At 37.4% G+C, this 21,583-nt stretch overlaps 1 protein-coding gene across 4 annotated transcripts in view; it reads left to right on the top strand.

Moving 5' to 3' along the window:
* TMEM117 (transmembrane protein 117) overlaps positions 1 to 21,583 on the top strand; it is a 188,762-nt gene that overhangs the window by 83,726 nt on the left and 83,453 nt on the right. For all 4 annotated transcript variants that reach the window (XM_063155181.1, XM_063155183.1, XM_063155185.1 and 1 more), the window contains exon 4: positions 231 to 330. In XM_063155181.1, coding sequence (XP_063011251.1) covers positions 231 to 330 — 100 coding nt within the window. The remainder of the gene's footprint in view (positions 1 to 230; positions 331 to 21,583) is intronic.

The raw sequence follows: 21,583 nt of genomic DNA, 5'->3' as shown, positions 1-21,583 counted from the left end.
ACCTTCAAAAGAGACATGGACTTCAAAATCAGATTCACATTGCATTTCTAATTGAAATCGACCCATATGGGTTCAGTTCTATGTCAAGACTCAGATTCTAGCAGAAAAGTTATTATGGAAGCAATGGGAAATCTTTCACAGATAATCATAAATTTTGTCACTAATCCAAGTTCTTTGTAACCACATTGAGCAAATATGTATATCTTATGTTTGTGTTCTTGTTTTCACAGTGCATACATTATAACAGACTTCATGGGCATCAGGAATGAAAATTTCATGAAGGTAGCTGCAGTTGGGACTTGGATGGGAGATTTTGTCACAGCATGGATGGTAAGAAACATAATTACATTTTAAAAGGAAAGAAATATGTTTGTTGCTTTCAAGAGAAAGAGGAGAGGAGAGAAAACTCAATTTCTCTAACTCAAGTGTTTCAACCCAGAAAAGTAAAAAGTTAACAAATGCATAATGGCAGGTATTCAATTGACAGTCCAGAGGAGTTTCAGTTAAAATGTATCGGGGAGATTTTTTTTTTCTGTGGGTGGGAGTTTTGCCATTGGCTTCTGCATGGTGGCTGTCCTTTGCTAGGAAGTAGCATCACAACTTGCTATCCCATGAAACAGTGAGTAACAGCTAAGGATAAATAATTTTAATGAAAAGAATTAGAAGAAAAATTAAACTGAAAGACACGATAGAGAAAAATTGAATGAGAGGAGGAAAGCAAGCCAGTTACATGCCAGGATTTGAAAGTAGTCTGATCTGACTGATTCATTTTGATCTAATTTAGGACTTAGAAAAATAAAATTTTCACTTGGATTATACTTCTTACAAAAGCATCTTCTATGTGCAAGCCAAAGATCAGCTAAGTGAAAGAGAACCAGAAAATGACAGCTGATTTTTGGGAACAAAATAAAGCATCTGCACATTTTAATTGTTCAGAAAAAGCATTTCTTAAACACAAAGTGATAAAAAGTGAATTTGTTTTTTAAGATTAGGTTTTTAAGATTTGCAGAGGTAAGATTTTTAGCAATTGGATTTTAACAATGTCTTCTACCCTTCATATTTGGAACATACTGTACAACAGACTAAAGGGACAAAAAAGCATCAAGGGTTTTTCAGGATGTTGTTCAGTATGTGTCTGTGGTTTGTCCAAGGCAAACTGTGCTCTGTGAAATGGTGGCCATGAAAAGCAAGTGCAGAGAAAATAATTTGTATATGCTTTACAGTGAGGACATCACAGAATTGGTGCCTTGACTAATGTTGACAATTAATGTTGGACTTCTTCTGAATTGGTAATAAAATTCATGGGTACTTCTGAATACCTTTAGCTTGCTTTTTTCTCATGGGCTTCCACACCTTTATTCCACTATCCAAGAAGAGATGATGCATAAACTAAACTGAACTGAGAGAGATTATGTACATCCTACTTATGTGACTTAGGGCTCCAGTGATAGATTAAAGACAAATTGTTCTACATTAGGTAATGTGGGGTTTTTTCAGTCTCTCTTTTCTTGTTTCCATTTAAAAAAAACTCCTGTTTTGTGCAACATTGTATAAAGCATGGAAAGGGTTGATTCAAAAGGCATAATCCTGATCATTTTCTGGGTACTCAAAGCTCTCTCAGCTCTCTTCAACAGCAGAGTCACAACTGGATTGTGCCACAGCAGATTCCTGTGGCAGATGGAGGTATCACTGAAGAGTGGGAGAGAGACTAGGAGAAACTACAGAGGTGGTTTGATTAGAGGAGACTGTTTAAATTAGTCTGATTCTATTAATTTTCAGGAAGAGTAGAGAACATGGGATTGGAGGGTCAATGTGTTTTAGGACATGCTGTGATTGCATGAGGAGAATTAAGAGGTGTAGGGATTCATGCTTAGGTCTTCAGGGCAAAAGAGAACAGTGCTTCTGCAATACAAATCTCTTGGCAAAGTACATCAACCATGCAATGGAAATGTCAGTGTTCAAGGGCAGCTAGGCCTGGGAGCATCAAACAAAACTACTACAATTTCAAGGTCTCTACCTCAATTAGTAAAAGATGAGATTGGATGTGTATGTTGGTGCATGGACGTGTACATTGGCACAAGTCATCTTCCATGGCATCTAATATAAGCAATCCATCTTATTCTATATGAACAGAAATTGCTGTGTTATTTATATTTGAATTTACTTGACCTTCTGCTTGTAAAGCCCAGTGTGGAATTGATGTCAAAGTAATATGAGTCTTTCTGTGGTATTATATTTTATGAAGTTTCCTCATCCTGTTTTGAAACAGAAAAGAAAAAAACCTATAAAGGAACCTTTGCATATCTTCCCATTCACAGCAGTGTTTATATTTTCTAATGTTTAAGTTTTTTTTATGGATGGAGTCCATCCATAGACTCTAAATCAGAAGGTAAATGTGGAGATGTAGCCTTCACTTCACTGTGTTTGAACCATACTGGAATTAGGATCTTATTCCTTATTTCATTGGAAACTTTGGGAAGAAGCAGAAATAAAATGGATGGGATTCCATTTTAAAAATGAATATTCAATACACAATACTGTTAAATCACTTTCCGGATTTAATGACTCTCCCCAAGACAGGAGTGACTTATTAAATCAGGAAGGTGATTAAAATGGGAAAATATGTTTTGGATTGAAAAGGCAGAAGTAAGACTTTCTCCTCAATACTTCCTAGCTGACTGACTAGTTTTGTGACAGGATCTGTCACAAAATCAGCAATATTATTTCCATTGTGTGTAATGAGAGTGGGGCCGTGCTACAGGCACACTGAACCTTCTCCTTTGTACCTCTGGACAGGAGCATCTGCTACTAATAAACATCTTTGCTGAAATCTGTAGTAAGTGTTAGATATTCTGAAGTCTGTGAAGTCTGTTCAGTACACTGACTGTCTCTGCACTTTTCCCTCTTTGAAGCCATGGAAGTATATCTTGCAATCTTGTACCTGCTTTGACATGCCCTCCTGCTCCCATAAAAAGTCCATTGTCCTCATGGAGAGTACTTTTGAGGCAGACACTACAGATTTTTGCACAGTAGGACACCTTGGAAGAAAGGCTGGATTCCACCCAGACAAATCTATAAACTAGCAATTACAGCTGCCTTCTGGGAGAGTGCAAGCAAGCTGAGGAAGGAGCTGATTTGAGGGCAGAATCTCTGATGATTATGGTGGCCTCTCTGTGAAGATGAGCAACCTGCTGCAGCTGTGTTTTTGTGAGGGACACAGTCCTGGGCGTGTGGAGTAAGGCATGCTCAGAGGATAGCTGCAGGAGTGAGTGAGTGGCACTGAAAAGTGACACAGAGAGCAGGGTAGTATTGGCTTTCACACTGTCAAAACTGTTCCCTTTTGGTGGTGGCTTTTTGGCCTCCACAAAGATTGACCGCGAGCTGTGAACTATACTCGTACACATGGCAAGCTTTGCATTAAAGACATATTGCTGCCTACAAACCCTACATACATGTGAAAGACGCTAAACAGTTCAGAAGTTTAGAAGTTTGTTATACCTTTCTTAGACATTGCTTGCTAGAATTATCAGAATCTGAAGCAGTTATCTTCAGCCAGTGTCTGATCTCTATGAATATACCAGGCTGATCCTCCTGACAAGGGATCCTATTCCTATTTACCTTCTTTCTGAATGGCAATTTAGTTGAGATTCTCTTTTCCCATGTTAATTGCTAGGGAGAACTGGGAACATTTGAGGAATCACTGAGCAGCAGAGACTGTGTGCTCCTGTTCTCAGAAACAATGATAAGCTCTAGGGATGGTTTAGTACATTATTCATCAAACCAGTGTTTACCACAGATGTATCAGCATATTCTTTTTAAAAAGAAAAGCCATGAATTTCCTCTGCTTTAGCAGAGCACTTGCCACAATGAGTGTGAACTGAATCATTGTAGCAATTCCTGGCTGTTCTTTTTGACACCTTTGCTTGACTTCAGTTGGACTTCTGCCTTGTGTGGGATGATGAAGAATTCTGGGACTGTTTCTCTTTCATCATCTTAGCAGATGAATTAGTAGGAAGTTAGGAAGTAGTACTTCCAGCATAGATGGCAGAGTGAGAGATCACTATTGTTCTGCTAATCCAGTGCTGACTAAGACACATCGTATCTGGATGGATGGATGGATGGATGGATGGATGGATGGATGGATGGATGGATGGATGGATGGATGGATGGATATGGAGGTAGAGACTTTCTGCCTAAGACTTCTTGTCAGGACACAGTATTGGGATTTCAAAAGGTTAGTACTGAGTAGTGAATCTACACCTCCCTTTCTTTATTAGGGGAACTGGATAATGACTCCCATATACACAAGTTGCCTGGGCTTCTTTGAAGTCTTTTAGGGGAAAGAGTCACTTCATTGGGTGGCATTCTGAAATATAACTTTTGGTGGGCTGCTCCTCCCCTTGATAAAGATTATCTGATTTTATGCAAGAAGGATTTTCTGTTCTCTGAGATTATCAGCATTAGCTGTAAAAGTTCCAGTTTTTCAGCCTTATAATTCCAGAGGAAAACCTCACACCATTTTGTGTTCTGACTTTGCTAGTTGTGAAAGAAATAGATTTTCTCCAATTTTTTTTAAATTCACATTCCTCTGTTAAACATTTTTGTCTTCATCCTCTGGTGAAGAAACTTTCTGTATTCTTGCATTTTATGTGATTAACATGTCTTACTTAGGCAGTCACAGTGTAACCAGTAGAGGGGTCTGTGGCTAGTTTGTAAAGAATACTCTAAAGGGCTGAAACCTTCCTTGAGATTCTAAATGCTATGAACATCAATTGTTGACAGGTTTAAGTTCATAGTTACTGCCGTACAAGGACACAGTAAATCTGTAGAGTACTAAACCAGAATGTTTTTCTGTCACATGCACCATATTAGATCTTGGGCTACAACTGTAAAAAAGCCCAGTTCCTCCACCTGGTCAGACCAAAATCTACCCAGGCTAGTATCTTACCTCAAACTGTGACTATAAGCAGAAGCCAAACAGGACAGTAAGAATAAGCCAAAAGTATGTGGCAGGGTCTTCTAACGTTCTCCTGAAATGCGTGCAATTTCGTGTACATAATGACTCTTGATCTTAGAATTGTTTTGGTCTTTTTATAACACTTTGCATTCAACTACAAAGAATTTCATCTGCCAATTTATTGCCTAGGGACTTTCTTCCATAAGCACCTTGCCTAATTCTTCACATCCAGCAAGCCATCATCCTTTTCACTCTGCAAAATTTAATATAATTATAAAGCTTTCTCACCTCACTGCTCATCTATTTTCCCAGTTTGCTTAGGCATATGACAAATAACTGCATCCCCTGCAAAAATCCCTGTGGAACTCTGGTAATGACCTCCCTCCATTGCTAGAGCTTTCTGGCTAACCTACTTACCTTCTGTTCCCTGTCTTTTAATCAGTTATTTATCAACATAAAGACCTTCCCTAAAGCTCTGAGTGTTGAGTTTCCATAGAAGCCTGTGACGAGGAATTTTTCAAAAGCCTACTAGAAAATTCAGCTTTGCCTATTTTAAACACATCTCCTTTATCCATGAGTTTTGTTGACCTCATTCAGTTATTCTGTTCTGAAATATCACCATTCCCCTTGTTTACAGAGCCAGCCACTTAGCACTCCTTCTGCAGCCTCAGATATTCCCTCTGCCATTAAAGAGGTATTCTAGCAATGTTGGCTGGCCCTGAAAATGCTGTTTGCAGGAAAGACAAAGTCACAGCTCAGGAGCTGTGAATGTGTGAAAGAGTATGGAGCCATCTTCATCTGCCTTATCAGTGAAAGACAGTGAGCTTATTTCCTCATGTTCACCTTACCTCATCATTACTTTTCTCTGTCGTTTTTCCTCAACACCTCTTTGTCTTATGGCCTGCGCATTATTTTGCACGTGAAAAAAAAAAGCGGTGAGTATTTTGTTTTGTATGTTCTTGCATATAAAAGAATGTTCAGCAGAGCCTGAACATGGATGTTGCTGTTATGTCGAAGACAGAAATGTCCCTGATTGTGGTAAGACCTAAATTCTGAGTATGGGCCTGGATTCCATGTTTAGAGAACATCAACCGTAGATACATAACCTCTCTTTCCAGAAATCTTGTGTAGTCTATGGATTTCTTTGGCTCTTAAGAAGTTTTTGATATTTTCATGATTGGATGGAATTGTTGAATCATAATTTTGAGCACAGTGACATGTGTTTGCTAAAGTGATTTTTTGAATCTGAGCCCCTCTTGGTAGGCTCGCTGAGAAATGCCTTTTTCTTAATTCCCTACTGTACAGACAGTGGACTCAATCTAATTGCTGTATTTTAGGATGGAAGAACTCAACTTCCCCAAATATATTCTCACTTGTCACTTCATTTTGACTTTGTAAATTATGTTATGGTGTTTCTTTATAAAATACAAACATAATGATCTAATACAATGTGCAGTGTAGGGTGAAGTAATGAAGTACATGCATTACATGTTAGTAAATCCATCACTTGATGTTATTGTCTGGTAGATACCTGGTACCTGTAGAATACTCTTTGTGTATTTTCTTCTTTAACAGTTTTTGTGATAAGAATAGATGTTTACTTAATGCCATTAAAACATTTTTAATGGCTTGCAATCTCTTGGCAAGAGTTTTAACAGTATTTGGAGATATTTGCTTGGACTGTTGCCTCTGTGATCATGACAAACAACATTTATTTGTAGAGTAGGATAGCAAGCTATTCAATGATATCAAAGTGCTTTTCTTGGGTCCATTAAGAGAGAATATTATTCTTGTCCTCTTTTGCTGAGATGTAACTATCTATGTCAACATCCTAGAGTAATGAAGAGTTCATTACCACTCTGAAGAAACTAGATTAATTTACCTCTTCATTTTATTTAATCTCAAAATGCATATGTGTTGCTAGGGTATGTTCACACAATGTGAGCAACATCGATGCTGGAAATATTGTCATATTGATGAAAATAGCAGGCACACTAACTTATTGCAGTGAAAATATAGACAAAATAAAATAATAATGTGACTAAAAAATGAAGTTTACTTTAGTTTACTGGAAGGACACCAGTATAAAGTCTATGTTGAAAGAAAACATCACATCATCATTAAAGATAATAAAGTTTCCAGGATTTTGTATATAACTTTTAGACTAAAATAATAGCCAAAAATGTTAACTCTTAAACTTACATTGTTCTTGGAAAGTAATTATTCTATCCAGGAAATTCTGTTTAGTAAAAATAGTGCATATGTTTATTTGCAAGCAGTGAAGAGTCCATTTTGATGCACATTACAAGGCAGTTTGAAGAGTCGGGAGTCTTGAATGACTGGCACCTTTTTTAACTCATGCCTCTGTCAAGGTTTGGGCATGACAATTTAGATTATGATCAGTGTCAATCTTCTTGATTGTTTCTATTCCACTGGCATATCAAATGACAAAATAAAACTGTAATTGAATTTGGAGCAGCATCCGAAGTGCCGTACAGCTAACAACTCTGCTGTTCTCGAGTAGCGGAAATGAAATTAAACTATGAAACATGAACTGAAAGGAGCGAAGTGGATGACACCTGTTCCTAAACTCACTTTTAGGGTTGCACAGAAATGTGACTAATAACATTATTAGTGGCAATATGTTTCTTTCCATTCAGAGAGGCATACAAAAGCCAGTTGCCCCTTTTGTTCACCTGTCTATCTTGTTTGGGTTTTAATTTCTGTTCTTGAGGGCCAGTCCAGTTGCAGAAACATTCTGTAGTTAATCGTTCTGTCTCTAGGTGATAACCACTAGTAAATTCATCAGCACAATGGCAGTCCAAATATATCCAGTCATATGAGAGCTGCTAATTTTGTTTTTTTCCACTTTCTGGGGCATGAATGTGCTCATATCCTGTTCTGCTTCCTGACTGCCACTTAGTTATATAAGGTGGAGTGTGCCTGGTGTCATCTGAGTTCATCCAATCGTTCCATCAAGTCAGATTGCACTATTATTTATTCATTGATTGATGGTGTTGCCATCTGTTCATATGCTCTGGATTATAATTATCTGCCTTTTCAAGCTTGATCTTTTTTTGTATTCCCCTGTTACTTTGTCATTTCAGTCCTGACCAGGCATTGCCAGAGGTGTTACTTCATCCCTGTCTGTTTCCCACCAGTGAGTTCCTTCAGCTCATTGCTACAGCAGTTACCTTTGTTGATAACCATTTTCTGGGCTCTAAAACATGTGCTTAGTATATCTAGGAGTAAAAGCCTCAGGATTATTTTTGAAGAAGGCCACAGAGAGCTGTACCTCAGAGCTGAAGAGTAAAAAATGCAAACCCCAAAGTCAGGCCCCAAAATATCTCCTAGTATACTCCAAAGCAGCTACTGACATCTTCCAATTATAAGCAAATGTAGTAGGAGTTCTTTCAAATAGGTGACATTTTCCCAACTATCTTTTTTTAAATTTCAGTGCTCATGAACTCATACACAGCTTTTTCTGACCTTGTGCACACTTTTCTTGCAGTCTGGATCCCATCTAAAAATGAAGGAAGGGTCATATCAAATATTAATAAGAGAAATTCTGTTCTCCAAATATCGTGAAGTCAAAAGACAAGCTGTAAGGAGAAGATATGTCTTCCTGCAACTCAAATCTTGTTTGATTGATTTGTGTTGTAGCTTCAGGCAGCCATACCGCTATAAATGAGCCTGGGGGACCTCTATTTTCTCTTTCTTGTTGTCATACTCGCCTTTGCTCTTTTTCACGTGGAATGGTATTTGCTTCTTGATGATATTTATGCAGCACATCTTGATATATCCTGGTTATATGTATTTAGAAACTGAAGCCAGAGCAGCATATAAATTAAAGTAGCTATGCAGCAATTCTGCATTCTGACATGATGTACTCCTTAGAAATGGTGTGAATGAGTGGGTGTCAGAAGTGCTGCAGAAGTGGGACTCTAGAAATAACATGTTCTTACTGAAGATCTTTGAGTACAGATGGCAAATGTGTAAACTGTTGGAGTCTCTAAGATGGACACTTCCTCTCTGGAACAGTCTGGTTCTGGATGAGATTGCAGCACAAACCTTTTTCACTGACTGGGGGAAGAAAATAATTTTTTTTCGGAAACTGAAATTGAAACAATTGATTCAGCTAAGATGTGCAATCAGGAAGTCTATGATCAAATGGGGAAAGATGGTTTAAAAAGTATTATGAAAGGAGTATTGGACCGACCATGCACATTCAGCTGAAGATCTTTACTGGATTAAATATATAGCGAAGGAAGACCTTCTGTATCCACAGGGAGAGATTAGCAGCAGATGGCAGTGGTACACAGCAATACATTTCATTAATTCTGAATTCCTTCAGAATCTGTGGGATGAACTATTAGACACTGTACACAATGTACAAGGGGAAAAAAGAAAAGAAGGATTTTTATTATGAAAAAATATATCACAGCACTCTTGCCCAAAATAATGTTGAGAATGGTTGTACATTATCTCTTTGTCTCTACAAGGAAGAGCAGGGTTAAAACTGGTAAATTAAGAAAGATACTCTTTCTGATCTTAAATTGCGTAATTTTTATGGGTGGGTGTTCATCTCAGGAACTTTATCTCTAATGCTGTTTTGTAGAGAAGATGTATTTACAATATGTCTAGAAAGTAATGGCCAAAAATCACTCAAGTTACCAGAATATTACTCATTTTATGTTGCATTATGCCTAAAAATGAAAGATTACTGTCACAGCAGCTACAGTACCTTAAATTGTATTCCATGTTATCGTAGGTCAACTTAACCCACAATATGTCAGCAAAGCAATTAAACAAGTGCTTGAGCAAATAGAGAGCAGAATTAAGTTTCCTGTGCAGTACTGCATAATATATGAATTATATTATGGTGTGAGAAGTCTTCTCTTAACAGCGCTTCTATGAGCCCTAAATTGAATTAATCAAGGAAACTTGAATTCTGAGTGAAATCAGTCGCTCTTTCTTGCATGTATGGAGAAATCTTAGAAACCGTCCAATTTAGGCTTATGATACTCTAGCCAAAGGTAATTTCTTTGATATCAGTACTTGTGATTGTGCTCAAGAAAGAATGAAAATTCAGTATGTTTAAACCCAGTTTTTACAGAATTAATCAGATTGGTTGGCTTCCATAAGCTCTTTGCTGTCAAAACCCAAGTCTAACTTAGGTGCAATTATGCTGATTGTATCAGACTTAAAATATACTGAGATATTAAAAACTGAGATATTAAAAAGTTTCAATGGATATGAATTAAAATTCATTATAAAGCTTCATTTAATAGAAAGCACTCAGTAAGATGAGTCTAATCTCTTGGTTTCTTCTTATTTTTATTTTACATTACTTGAAGTGGGAACTTGAAGTACTTTTTTTAATGGATAGAGGGATTGTCGAGTTTCACTTAAACTTTTCTAAGTACTTTTAAAACCTCCATTAAAAAGCTATTTTTGTAATTTCTTACAGTACTACGCTTCTCCAAATCACAAAAGAAATCATTGCCTCCTACACTGGCAGTAATAAAAAAGGTTTTGCATTTCCAGACACTAGGGATTGATCTTTATAGCAACTCATGGAGATACGTATGCTAATATGCCCCTGTTTTACAATAGAGAGCTGAAACAAAGGAAAAGGGACAAGAAAAAAGGGAAATGGTGATGGAGCTGAGACAAGACCCTGCCCTCAGTTTTGTATTAATCCCATCCCTGCTCTCCTCAAATCTTTAAGGAAAATTATTCTCTCTATCCCCATTGATGGCAGCATTCTAAGTGGTGTCTGTCTCTGCAAAGATGCTGAATAATTTCATCTGTGGAAAATTGCAATGGAATGTATGTGCACTGGAGATACTTCCAAGTGGTAAATGCCCCTGGACTGTGCTCCCTTTTCCCCTGGCTTCAGCTGTGTGTGAACCCAGAGTACATGGTTTTTTTCCTGTGATGGCTTGTTCTGGGCTCATTTCTGGCCTGTCTTCTCTTCTGCTTTGTGTTTCTTTTATAACTTGTATATAGCTTGTATAACTGCACCAAAGGGATGAAGCTCATACTAATGTGTGGTTGCAGAGAATCAAGGCACATATTCTCTATCTCTTAACCTGAAGAGGTTCTTGCTTAAACTTTTTGGCTCATCACGTAATGACACAAAATTAGTTTTACTACCCACCACCCTAATTTTATTGTAAAGAAACAATTTAAGTGGTGTTATTAAACAAGATAATCTACTTCATAATGGACAGAGTCCTGTCAGGAGCATTATCAGAATGAGGACAAACGTAGGTGTGATTATGGTGGTGCAGCACTCAGAAAGGTCCAGCACTAGTGCAAGGCACAGCTCAGGTTGCAGCACTTCAGTGTTTTATTAGGCAGGACCATAATTTTCAGACTGCAGACATGTTTTGCTTGCACTTCCTTTTATATCTCACAGACCTCCAGAATATCCATGGCAGATGAGGAACAGGCTTTATACCTGTATGGCTTTACACTGTACTTTGCTTGGGTCATCACTTGACCCAGAGAATGAAGGTAGGATTTGTGTGACCAAGTAGTAGCTTGGTCTCAGAATTGGTGGGATTTACATTTGGACAGTTACAGATTTTGATATTTTATTCTGAGCTGATTTTCTGGGTTGTCTTAATGGTCAACGAAGAGAAAAAGTCCTGCTAAGTCATTGGACTATATTTGACATCTAAAATGATGCAAATAAATCATATTGTAAAACCGCATATTTCTGTCCACTGGTAATAAAGGAATTATAAGGCGACTCAGAGTTAGATATTTATATTCAAGGTATTCAGGTTTTGTGTCCTGGGAAAACCCAGGACACTTATAGAAATGCCAGAAGTTGTCCCACAAACCAGCAGAATTAAAACATGTAATGGTTTACTGTTAACCATCCCTTGGAGTTAAAGAAGGTAAAGGAATACTTCCAGAGTGTCAAGGATTTCCTGATGAAACATTAAAAGAACTTCACATAAAGTCAGAGGTTCATGCAGCAGTGGGTAAATGTGAAACCATAACACAAATAAACCAGCAGGAATCCACATGCAACAGCAGTGTGAAATCAAAGATTGTATGGACAGTAATGAGAACAAGCATGTCAGTGTATCCTCCAGAACTTTATATTGTGCCTTGAAGTTAGGAAAATTGCTAAGAAGAAATGCTATTGAAGTTATCTAAATTTCAAGACGTATTTCAAAGGATATCGGGCATTAATAGGGGAAGTAATTTGTGAGTGTGTGTGTTCCTGAAAGGGAGCATTTCTTGTTTTCTGTTGTTACTGATACAAAACAGCCTTAATCTTTATAAGGCAGTTGAAGGCAAACATTTATTTATTCAGACTAAGCTGATCTGTGGCCACAGAAAGCTTTGGCTCATTGATTTCCCCTGAATTTCCTGTCCTGTGGTGATTTTTGTGTACATTCTCTTTGGTGTGACCAAAGCCAGACTGGGCCTGTATCATGCTGTTTGTTCATGCTGTGCTAACCTACTATTTTTATTGATTTAATCTATTACAAGGTTATCTTATGCTAGTTGGTAGATGAAGGACTATTAAATGAGTTGAGGTGGCATGAAGGGCCTCAATCAGCCACATGATGCTCAGAGCCAGATACTTGGGAATGATTTCAGAACAGATGTCAACACTAGCTGACTATTCCTCTGTGAGGTCTTTTCTCTGGCTCCTTGTCTGGTCAACTCTATACCTTATTTCTCCTTTGGAAATGCATAGAGATATGGAGCTGAAAATAGAATGTAGTGAGACCTCCAAGCCATTCTAACATTACATGGTGTTGCCCTGTTGGGTTATTGAAGACTAGCACTCGCTGGAATAAAACTTTGCATTGCAAAAATGAAATCTGAATTACCAACAAGTATTACAAAAATCCAGTTATTTGACAAGAAAGGATAATAAGGAAAGTACTGAGAATTTAGCTGTAATGTGGGGTTTGTATTAAAAGCTCTGAAATCTAACCAATGAATGATGATGTCTCTAATTGTTGCCTGAGAAATTAGCTTTTTCCTCTTAAGTTTATTTTATTTAAAACTCATTGCTTGTCATTCATTTCAAGCTGTAGATTCTAAAAAAAGATTGTCTTTTTCTATTCTTATTTCTGTGTGTCAGTATTCTGGGATATTCTGAGTGGTTCCCAAATATATTTTATTTCTGGTTCCGCCTGTCTCTCTTCCTGCTCTCATCCCTTCTGTGCACCACACAATGTCTTAAACTCCTCATATTTCCTTCTGTCTTTGTAATTTGTTCATTCTGAATCTCTTGTTCAGTATTTTTTACACTGAACAGCCTCTCCATAAGCATTACACTTCAATTCTTTCACAGGAATTAAAATTCTGAGCACTTAATTAATGATGGCTTAATTGATCTATTAATTTATTGTACTTCTGTCTTCTCTGTTTCATCTTTTGACACCTCTGTGATGTAAAAAAGGCACTGATTTTTTTTCACTGACTTTGTGGGGTTTTGCAAACTATACAATGCTAAAGCTATGCTGCAATAATAAATATTAGTGCTAATTGAATTTTTTAGCATTAACACAATAGCTTCACTCTCCTCATGTATTGTGGGCAGTGGAGTAAGTCCTGCACACCCCCCACGCTTGCTGTTTTCTTGTTGTAATGATAAACATGATGAGTAGTCTGTTTTGAGGCTCAGAGGGGACAGTGTACAAGCTCACAGCTCTCACTGGCACCAAGGGCTGTCCTGGCTGTGCAGTCCTGATGTGTATTCTCTGATATCTACACGCTCCTCTTCAGCCCAGGAGAGACCTCTCTGTCAAATGGTCAATATTATGGAGGAGGTTGAATCCTTTTCACTGAGGATTTAATCAGTGCCCCATCAGACTATACAAAAGAAACTAAAATGAGGAGATTTACAGGAATACAGCAGGGGCATGGCCACAGCAATCTGCCAGCCAGTTCTAATGGCTATACTTTAATAACACAGTTAAAGGAAATTGCAGGAGACAGATTGCTGAATTAACCCTGGCTGTAACTTTTACCTGTATAGAGTTGCATGAGGTGGGCCTTGGTGAACGTGATCCTTTCTCTGAGGTTAAACTACAACTTTACACCTGCTCTTTGTAATGAAGCACAGATGCTGGTGACATACATTCACTGCAACAAGGCAATGCAGGGCAGACTTGTCAGAGAAAACTCAGATTGGCATTAGAAATTTTGATTAATTAAGTAAAATTAATTGCTAAAATCATAATGCATTTCAGAATAAGGTATACAATTGCAGCAAATGATCAGTTCATTTTTGGAAGAGGAGTAGATTGAATAGCTTGTATTTGAATAAAAATAAATTCTAAAACTTAGTAGTAGGACAGGAAGATGTACTCACTTTGCTGCATTAACCTGTGAACAGTTCACTGATGAACATTACCAGGCAGCAAAACATGTCAACATTACAGAAGGGCTCAGTGTGCCTCCCATGCAGCTATAGCTTGTGAACCTCTGTGCAGTGCCCTGACTATCAGCATTAGTACTGATAAAGTCAGAAAAATCATTTTATTACTGATGACATTAGAGCCAAGGTATTTTTAAAAGAAAAGTCTGATTCCGCATGCACTTTTATAATAATTTAGCTGCATCCTTATCAAAACTAGTTTGATAATGTGAGAATGATCATCCCACAACCTTTACAGAAGTATTTGTGTAAAAATTAGTGTACAGATCAAGCCTACAAACCAGTAAATTTGGAGGAGCCCTTTAAAATTTCTAAGAGAGCTCCCACTCATTGTTTTGTAGCTCTTGTAGCTGCTGCTCTGGTTTCAGTTCACTTATAAACATTGAATCCAGCCCCCAGCATCATTGCATGAGGTCACTTGAGAGAAAAATTGAATTATTCATTGTGGTTTTAAAATTTTTTGAACTTCAGATGTTCAAGAACTCACAGTTTATTCTATGCAGTATACTGAATGACTTCAGAGAGCAGTGTTGATTTTGTTCTTGGGGTTCTGCTGCTGTCCATAAAGCACTTAGGCAGTGTATGATGTGAGAAGTGTGATCCCTTGAGTGAATGATATGCATTTGTATTCATACCAGGTCATCTTATTACCCTGAGGTTTTTACTCAGTCCAGTTGCTTCCACCAGCTGACACATCTTTGAACTGTGTGCAGCACTTTTCTTCAGTAACACACATATCTCAGTTAAGGATAAAGTCCCAGGACTGAAGTGTGACGTTGTGATAGCATGAAGAGTGTTAAAAGTTGTCTCATTCCTTCTGATCCTAATAACTGTTTATGACAGCCTGTGCTATTTTTCTTTCAGATGCTGAAAACACTTGTTAAAGTGAGTTAAATTTTCTGAGACTGAATGTTCCTTTCCTTTTACAAAAATATTCAAGAGGATATTTTTCTGTCCATCTGAAGCACTGCACTGTTTAAAACACAACACTTCTAAGTGGGCTGCTTTGAATTTCCTATCACTGTTGTTTCCCAAAGTAAAAGTACTTTATGGGAGAAGGAGAGAGAAGTGCTTTTACTGGGAGTAAGGACCATTGTCTTTCTAGAGAAAAAACTTAAATTTTAATTACCAGTAACTCTAATTCAATGAGCAAGAAATTGGGCAGAATGACTTGAAACTCACTTTTCAGTAATTTTCATTGGCCTCAAGAGAGGATGTTTGAGACAGAGTAGGTAGGCAGTTTTCTGTGTTTTTTCCTAGTCTAGGAACCACAAAATAGGAGCAGTTATTAAAGTATTACACCTCTCACTATGAGTGTATTTTGTATTTACATCTGGCAATGATTATACACTGAAGACTGGTATCCAATCCATCCGCCCATTTTGCGTTTTGGTGGGGAAGAAACTTGTGGAAGATCTGAGGATTTTGGCTGGTGAGTTTTAGTAGTTTCCCTCTTAATGGTAGCACTCTTACCAAGATTTAGCTTCTGTAAAGTTAGTTCTTCTGCATTGCTGAGCTTCTTCCCTTGGCTGACAGCTTCATTGTTCCAAGGGAACAGAGCTGTCAGAAAAGGTCATCACTGCAGAGGGGATGGAGGTCTCTCAAGTACCTAAGGCCAGTCCCGCAGAGAGTTTTGAGGACCATGGAAATAACCTCCACGTGGACTCTGAAATCGTGAGGGAGCTGGTGCAGAGACCAGTGTGCCAGAATGAGGCATTCACAGTGGCTTGTGTTGCTAAGCAGACTAGCAGCTGCTTTTGTAGCGGTGGGAGTTCTTTTCACAGTATGTATTTTTCAGTCTTGGATACTATGAGATGCAGTAATCAATCTGGAGGTCATAGGTTTGTGGATCCCTGCTGCCAAGTCTCTGTCAGATTGATTCTGAAGAGAAGTATATTTTTTCAGTACTTCATTCAACAATAAGTTGATGTTTAGTAAGGTGGCAGATTTTCTTCATTTCTTTGTAGTCTTTGTTGGGAGTGAAGAGGAAGAAGTAGTAGTTTGACAGGATTTAGGAGTGGTTCTTGTAGTCCATCTATCCCATACATCAGAATATTCAGTTTCCATGGGTACAGTACGAGGTTTATGGGTTCCCCACTTTGCTCATAGGATGGCAGCTGTTGACTAGATGATTAAGAATTTCCTGTTAAGAACTGCAGTTCAAATTTATCTCTGTATTCATGTCTGTATAACTAGGGAAAAACAGCCTGTCTGTAATCTGAATGTTCTTTGTGCTTCTCAGTGTTTTCTTTATCTTTTAATTTGTTTGAAAATATCAACTAAGAAGTATTTATATTAAAGTAATTGGTGCTTTAAGAAAAAAACATGAGTATCCTTTTTCTAAATGAAAAAAGAGGAGATTCAAAAGCATGTCTGACAGCTAGACTAACTACTCTGTGGAAACAGTTTTCATGTCATACTCTTGAAATATTTTTACACAGAGCAGTTAACAAGACCTTGAAGGATTATTCCAAATCACGTTTCTGCAGAGAATATATTGCCACACATAGATACTGAATAAAAGGAAGAAAATTCACCGCTGTCACCTCTGACATTACTGTAGGATCCTATGGATCTTCCTGCACTGTCTTCTGTTGGTAACAATGAGCAAATCACTTATTTTCAAGTATTTGTGCACCTTACTGATTTTATAGGCAGGCTACCAACCCCTAATTCACCAGAAGTGTTAAAATCTAGGAAAAATAACTTTTTGTGAAGAATGCTGATTAGAAAGGACATGAAAATTCAAGGTAAGGAATCTGTCTCCTGTGCTGTGTTCAGCAAGCCAACTTGCTAACTTAAGCATTTCACTGCAGCACCTATGTGCTACTAATGATTACTGCCTGTGCTAATAACTAAAAGGTGTTACAAGCAATGCATGTAGCATTTTCACTCTCATCTGGTAGTATGTTGCAAGTATATTTTGAAAAACAAGAACATGGGAATAAGAAAACCAAGCCACAACACAGCCATTTGTGTTAAATTAGTTATCCAAGTAACCCCATTGCATCTTGGTATATCATGTTATAATTCTGCTGCATTTTCTTGCCTTGTCTACAAACAAAGATAAAGCTTGGAGAAAATTAACTGCATCTACTGAGGAATTCAGTAATAAGCCCAGAAGAATAATAAAAACTGTGTTTAAGTCAACAGCTTAAAGGAAACAGCTGCACAAGAACAATGGCTTTTGAAACAGGGTGAATCTTGACAGAAGCTCAGATCCTGTATATTTCATCCTTGTTCATTTGTCAACATAAAGGCAAGATAAAACCTTGTGGGATTAAGTAAACTCCATAGCTAAAAATATAGTTTGACACTGCTTGTAGACACTTGACAAGTCTACAAAGATAATATATTGGTAGTCTTTTCATCTAGAAAAGAATATGTTTTTAAGGAGGGTGAATGCCTTTATTGAATTTGGATTCAAGCAGTGTAGTATTAGTACCTTCAAGCAATTTTAACCAGATGTTGCATTTTTCTTCTTTTCAGACTTTTCAAATACAGATGGTAAGGAAATCATGCGTGAAATACTTCTAAATAGAACCTTTAATTAATATTTAGAAACTTTTTTGCAGCTGGCAGGATCTCTAAAGCTGGTTTTCTTATTTTTTAAACTATGACCCATGATTGGAATTTAATTTAGTTAATGAAGATTTTTTGTAATTTTAAGTTCTGCATTTCATATGTACTTTCCAGCAACTTTGTAGCATACCTGTTCCTAAATTGAGCATGCTCCTCATTAACAATATGTAATGCATATAGCACAACTGGCACAATTGGTGCCAGTTGTGCTATATGCATTACATATTGTTAATGAGGAGCAGTGACAGGCACCCAGAGTGTCAGATCTGCAATTTGTGTCAAACAAATCTGATGAGAGTACAATAAAACATGACAGCAAAGTCTGACTGCCTTGTGAAGGACAAGAGTGCAGGCAGAACAGTAAAGTCTAGGCTGAACTCTGTTCTCTTTAGGTGGATTTAGAATAAGGGTCCTTCTTGCCATACAGTCACATTAACGGACTTGCTCTAATCAGTGCAATGGAGAGCAGAATTCAGCCCTTTCATCCTTTTTTCATAGTAACTTTCCACTGATATTGGCAAGATGTAGTTCCTGAGTCAGACCTGCTGTTAACCTTCAAAATGAGCAGAAGGTATTTTGAGATCCCATGTGAATCATAAACTTCTCCATTTTTGTTTTTGTTTGGAAAAGGCATTTCTATTGCAATGTGTAGAACAGCTTAGACATTTCTTGCACATCAAACATCAAAATGTTAACCTTGCAAAGGGCAGTTCCAAAGAGATATGTTACACTTTGCATGCATGTGCAACATCCTACATTTTTCTGGGAAGATTCTCACATTAGGTCACTTTCCAGTAGGTATCTGGATGGTGAGCCATACTTCCATTATCTGCTGTATTTGCAGCATATTGTTACTAAAATCCCAACAAAGAAAAGGAAATCTGTGGTTTTTGGACAGCCATAGCTACACCTCATCAGTCCAGGTGTGTGAACCTTACTGCTCTTAGAAGAATGAAGTTTGCACATTTATAACTGGAGCTTCAGGTGTAAAAAGATCCCACTTTGGCCTGGCAGATTGACAGCAAGTTGATGGTGATGCCTTGAAGAGGGATCAAACAACTTTGCTGTTTATCAATCAGAACACTGAGAGCTGAATCAGAGCTTGAGGGTAGGTAGGAGCAGAAAAGTACAAGTGTAGTTTGAAGCTTTTACTGTCTTCTAATGCCCAAGTCTGGGACTAGGGATCTGGGCCAAGAAATACTGTTAGCTTAGGAAATGATTTTAAATGAAAGTCACATTAGACTGTTTTTCACACAGAAACAAATATCATGTGTCTGCAAAGACAGCTTCAGAAAAAATAAAGCATGCCCAAAATATTCCCATAATTTAATACTTACTGCGATGAAAAAGCAATAAAATCTCCAGTATAGCAAACTGGTAGAGCTGTCTGAGCAAGTACCTTTGAAAGAGCTGAAATTAAATGGGCTTTGTTCATTTGCCTTCCTTAACATTTCCACGTAGTTGGTACTGCTTATCTGGTTTTCTTATCTTTTATCCTCTGGGAACTATAAAGCAGCATGTTCTTATTGCTATGATGATATGGAGACTAAACAAAAGTCTGGAAATGAAGATGGTCATGGCCATGCAGAACTTTGTTAAACAGCCTCTTCAGTGTTCTTTTACCACCCATCAGTTTCAGATTTCCCAACCACACACGAGTCAGCAGAATGGCTCATATGAACCTTCTCCATCAGCTTCAGTACAAAGTCAGCTTAAAAAGCCAAAAGCTTTATTATTTCGATTCAGGAAGCTAACAATAGATTTTCAAGTCCCCAATTTTATTCATAAATGGAAAATTGTCATGAAACAATGTGAGCTATAGGAATCTGCTGCTAGTCATATTCCAACTGACAACTTAATCTATTCCTAATTATTGTTCCATAATATTTATTGTTGAGTTTCTAATTTAGAGTGCAGTTAATGAGAAAGGAGCATAGTCAGAAACCACAGGATTTATTTTCAAGATGGAATTTTGTTGCTATCACACTACTAAAAAGAAAGAAAATATGTTGCAAGCTCCTTACCTATAAAACTTCTAAAAACTGCTGGAATAATTATGCTTAATGATATTTCTGTAAAGGATGACACATTTGTATAATGCTAATATGTACAGTGCTAATAAAACAGTGCAAGAATTTAAAAACTAGAAACTTCTTGGATCAAAAAAATATAAGCTCTAGAATGTGAAAGAAGACACACTCAAACTAATCAAATAGTCTAACAACAGTTAGAAAAGCAAGAATGACCAGAGGCAAAAGGTATTTTAGTTCTATTTCAGTATCTTCCTACAGCAGAATGAGTACTGTGAAATATTTTATTAAGGGCAGCCATATGTATGGTGTCTGTGCTGACTGGACATTCTGCTGTAAAAATAGTATAGATGTGTAAATACTATATATTTAGAATGTCATATAAGAATTTTGGCAGAGAAATGCCCGTCATAAATAACACCCTTCAGAAATATCCTGCTTAGTGCTGAAATGAGGACTTCTATGATGCCGTGGCCTAAAAACTCATGTAAATATGCCTTGGTTTGCTTGTGTATGCCCTTATAACTGATACTAATTTTTCCATTTGAAGTACTTAGTTCTTTGCTTCAGTAACATTTCTGCAGCAGCAGAGTATCTTCAGCTCTTTGTCAGCCTGCTTTCTAGAAGCGCTTTCTTACTGCCCATTTCTGTTTTCTAGTATTTTGAATTTATTTTGCAAGTGAAAATTGCAGTGGAGTTGTGGCAGTGTAGGGACAATGCAGATTGCCAGAAAGCTGGCATACTTTGAGCTTTCTCACTGACTCCCAAAGAATGTTTTTAGATCATTTTTTGTAACCAGAAGCATCAATGGAGAAAAACCCACAGAGGACAAAATTAATTTTTGAGCTTCAGGTGTTAAGCCTTGAGATCCTTTGTTTATATATTAGGTAATGTTCTTTCGTTATAGGAATGGAAAGATATTCAGCGAGACAAATCTGAGGATGGCATGCTGCTGGGAGGCAGGTGGCACACAGGACAGTGAGAGGGAGGTAGATAGTCCAGTGTAATAGATTTCCCTGCCTTAGAGACTGGGGCAAGAGCTTGAGCCTGGGAATGCTGACTGCATTTGACTTTGCAGTCTGTAAACTGCAGACTGTAAAGTCTTTGTGGCACTGGGACCTATGTCCCAGTTTAATTTTTTCAGGGTGATAGTCTTTGCCAGTCAGATCATAGGAGGACAGACAGGGAAATGTATGAATTTATACATAATTTATTCTTGTGTATAAATTAATATTTTTGTACTTGCATGTGTAGTCACTACGAAGTGACTACTGCTATTAAAAATTCACCATTAAGATAAACTAACGTAATTTTAAAAACTTCATCAAGTCATTTATTTTTCCAAAAGCCTACATCCTCCTTTTCCTCCTTTTTCTCCCTGTGAGACTGCTTAATATAAGTATCTGACAGAAGTATGTAGATATGTAGATACGTGTGTATTATATACAACACAGGAAATCAAATACCCATTTGCTGTTTTTATGCTACCTTGATTGTTACACTGAAACAGCCAACAAATAATCATGTTTCTAATTATTTTAATCAGTTGTATGCACCAAGTTGCAAGTAACAGCTATAAATATTTCCTGTTTA

This window comes from Melospiza melodia, chromosome 4 (assembly GCF_035770615.1).
Source record: "Melospiza melodia melodia isolate bMelMel2 chromosome 4, bMelMel2.pri, whole genome shotgun sequence".
In the NCBI taxonomy this organism is placed as follows: domain Eukaryota; kingdom Metazoa; phylum Chordata; class Aves; order Passeriformes; family Passerellidae; genus Melospiza; species Melospiza melodia.
Note: the sequence above shows the minus strand (reverse complement) of the source record. Positions and strands in the feature narration are given on the sequence as shown.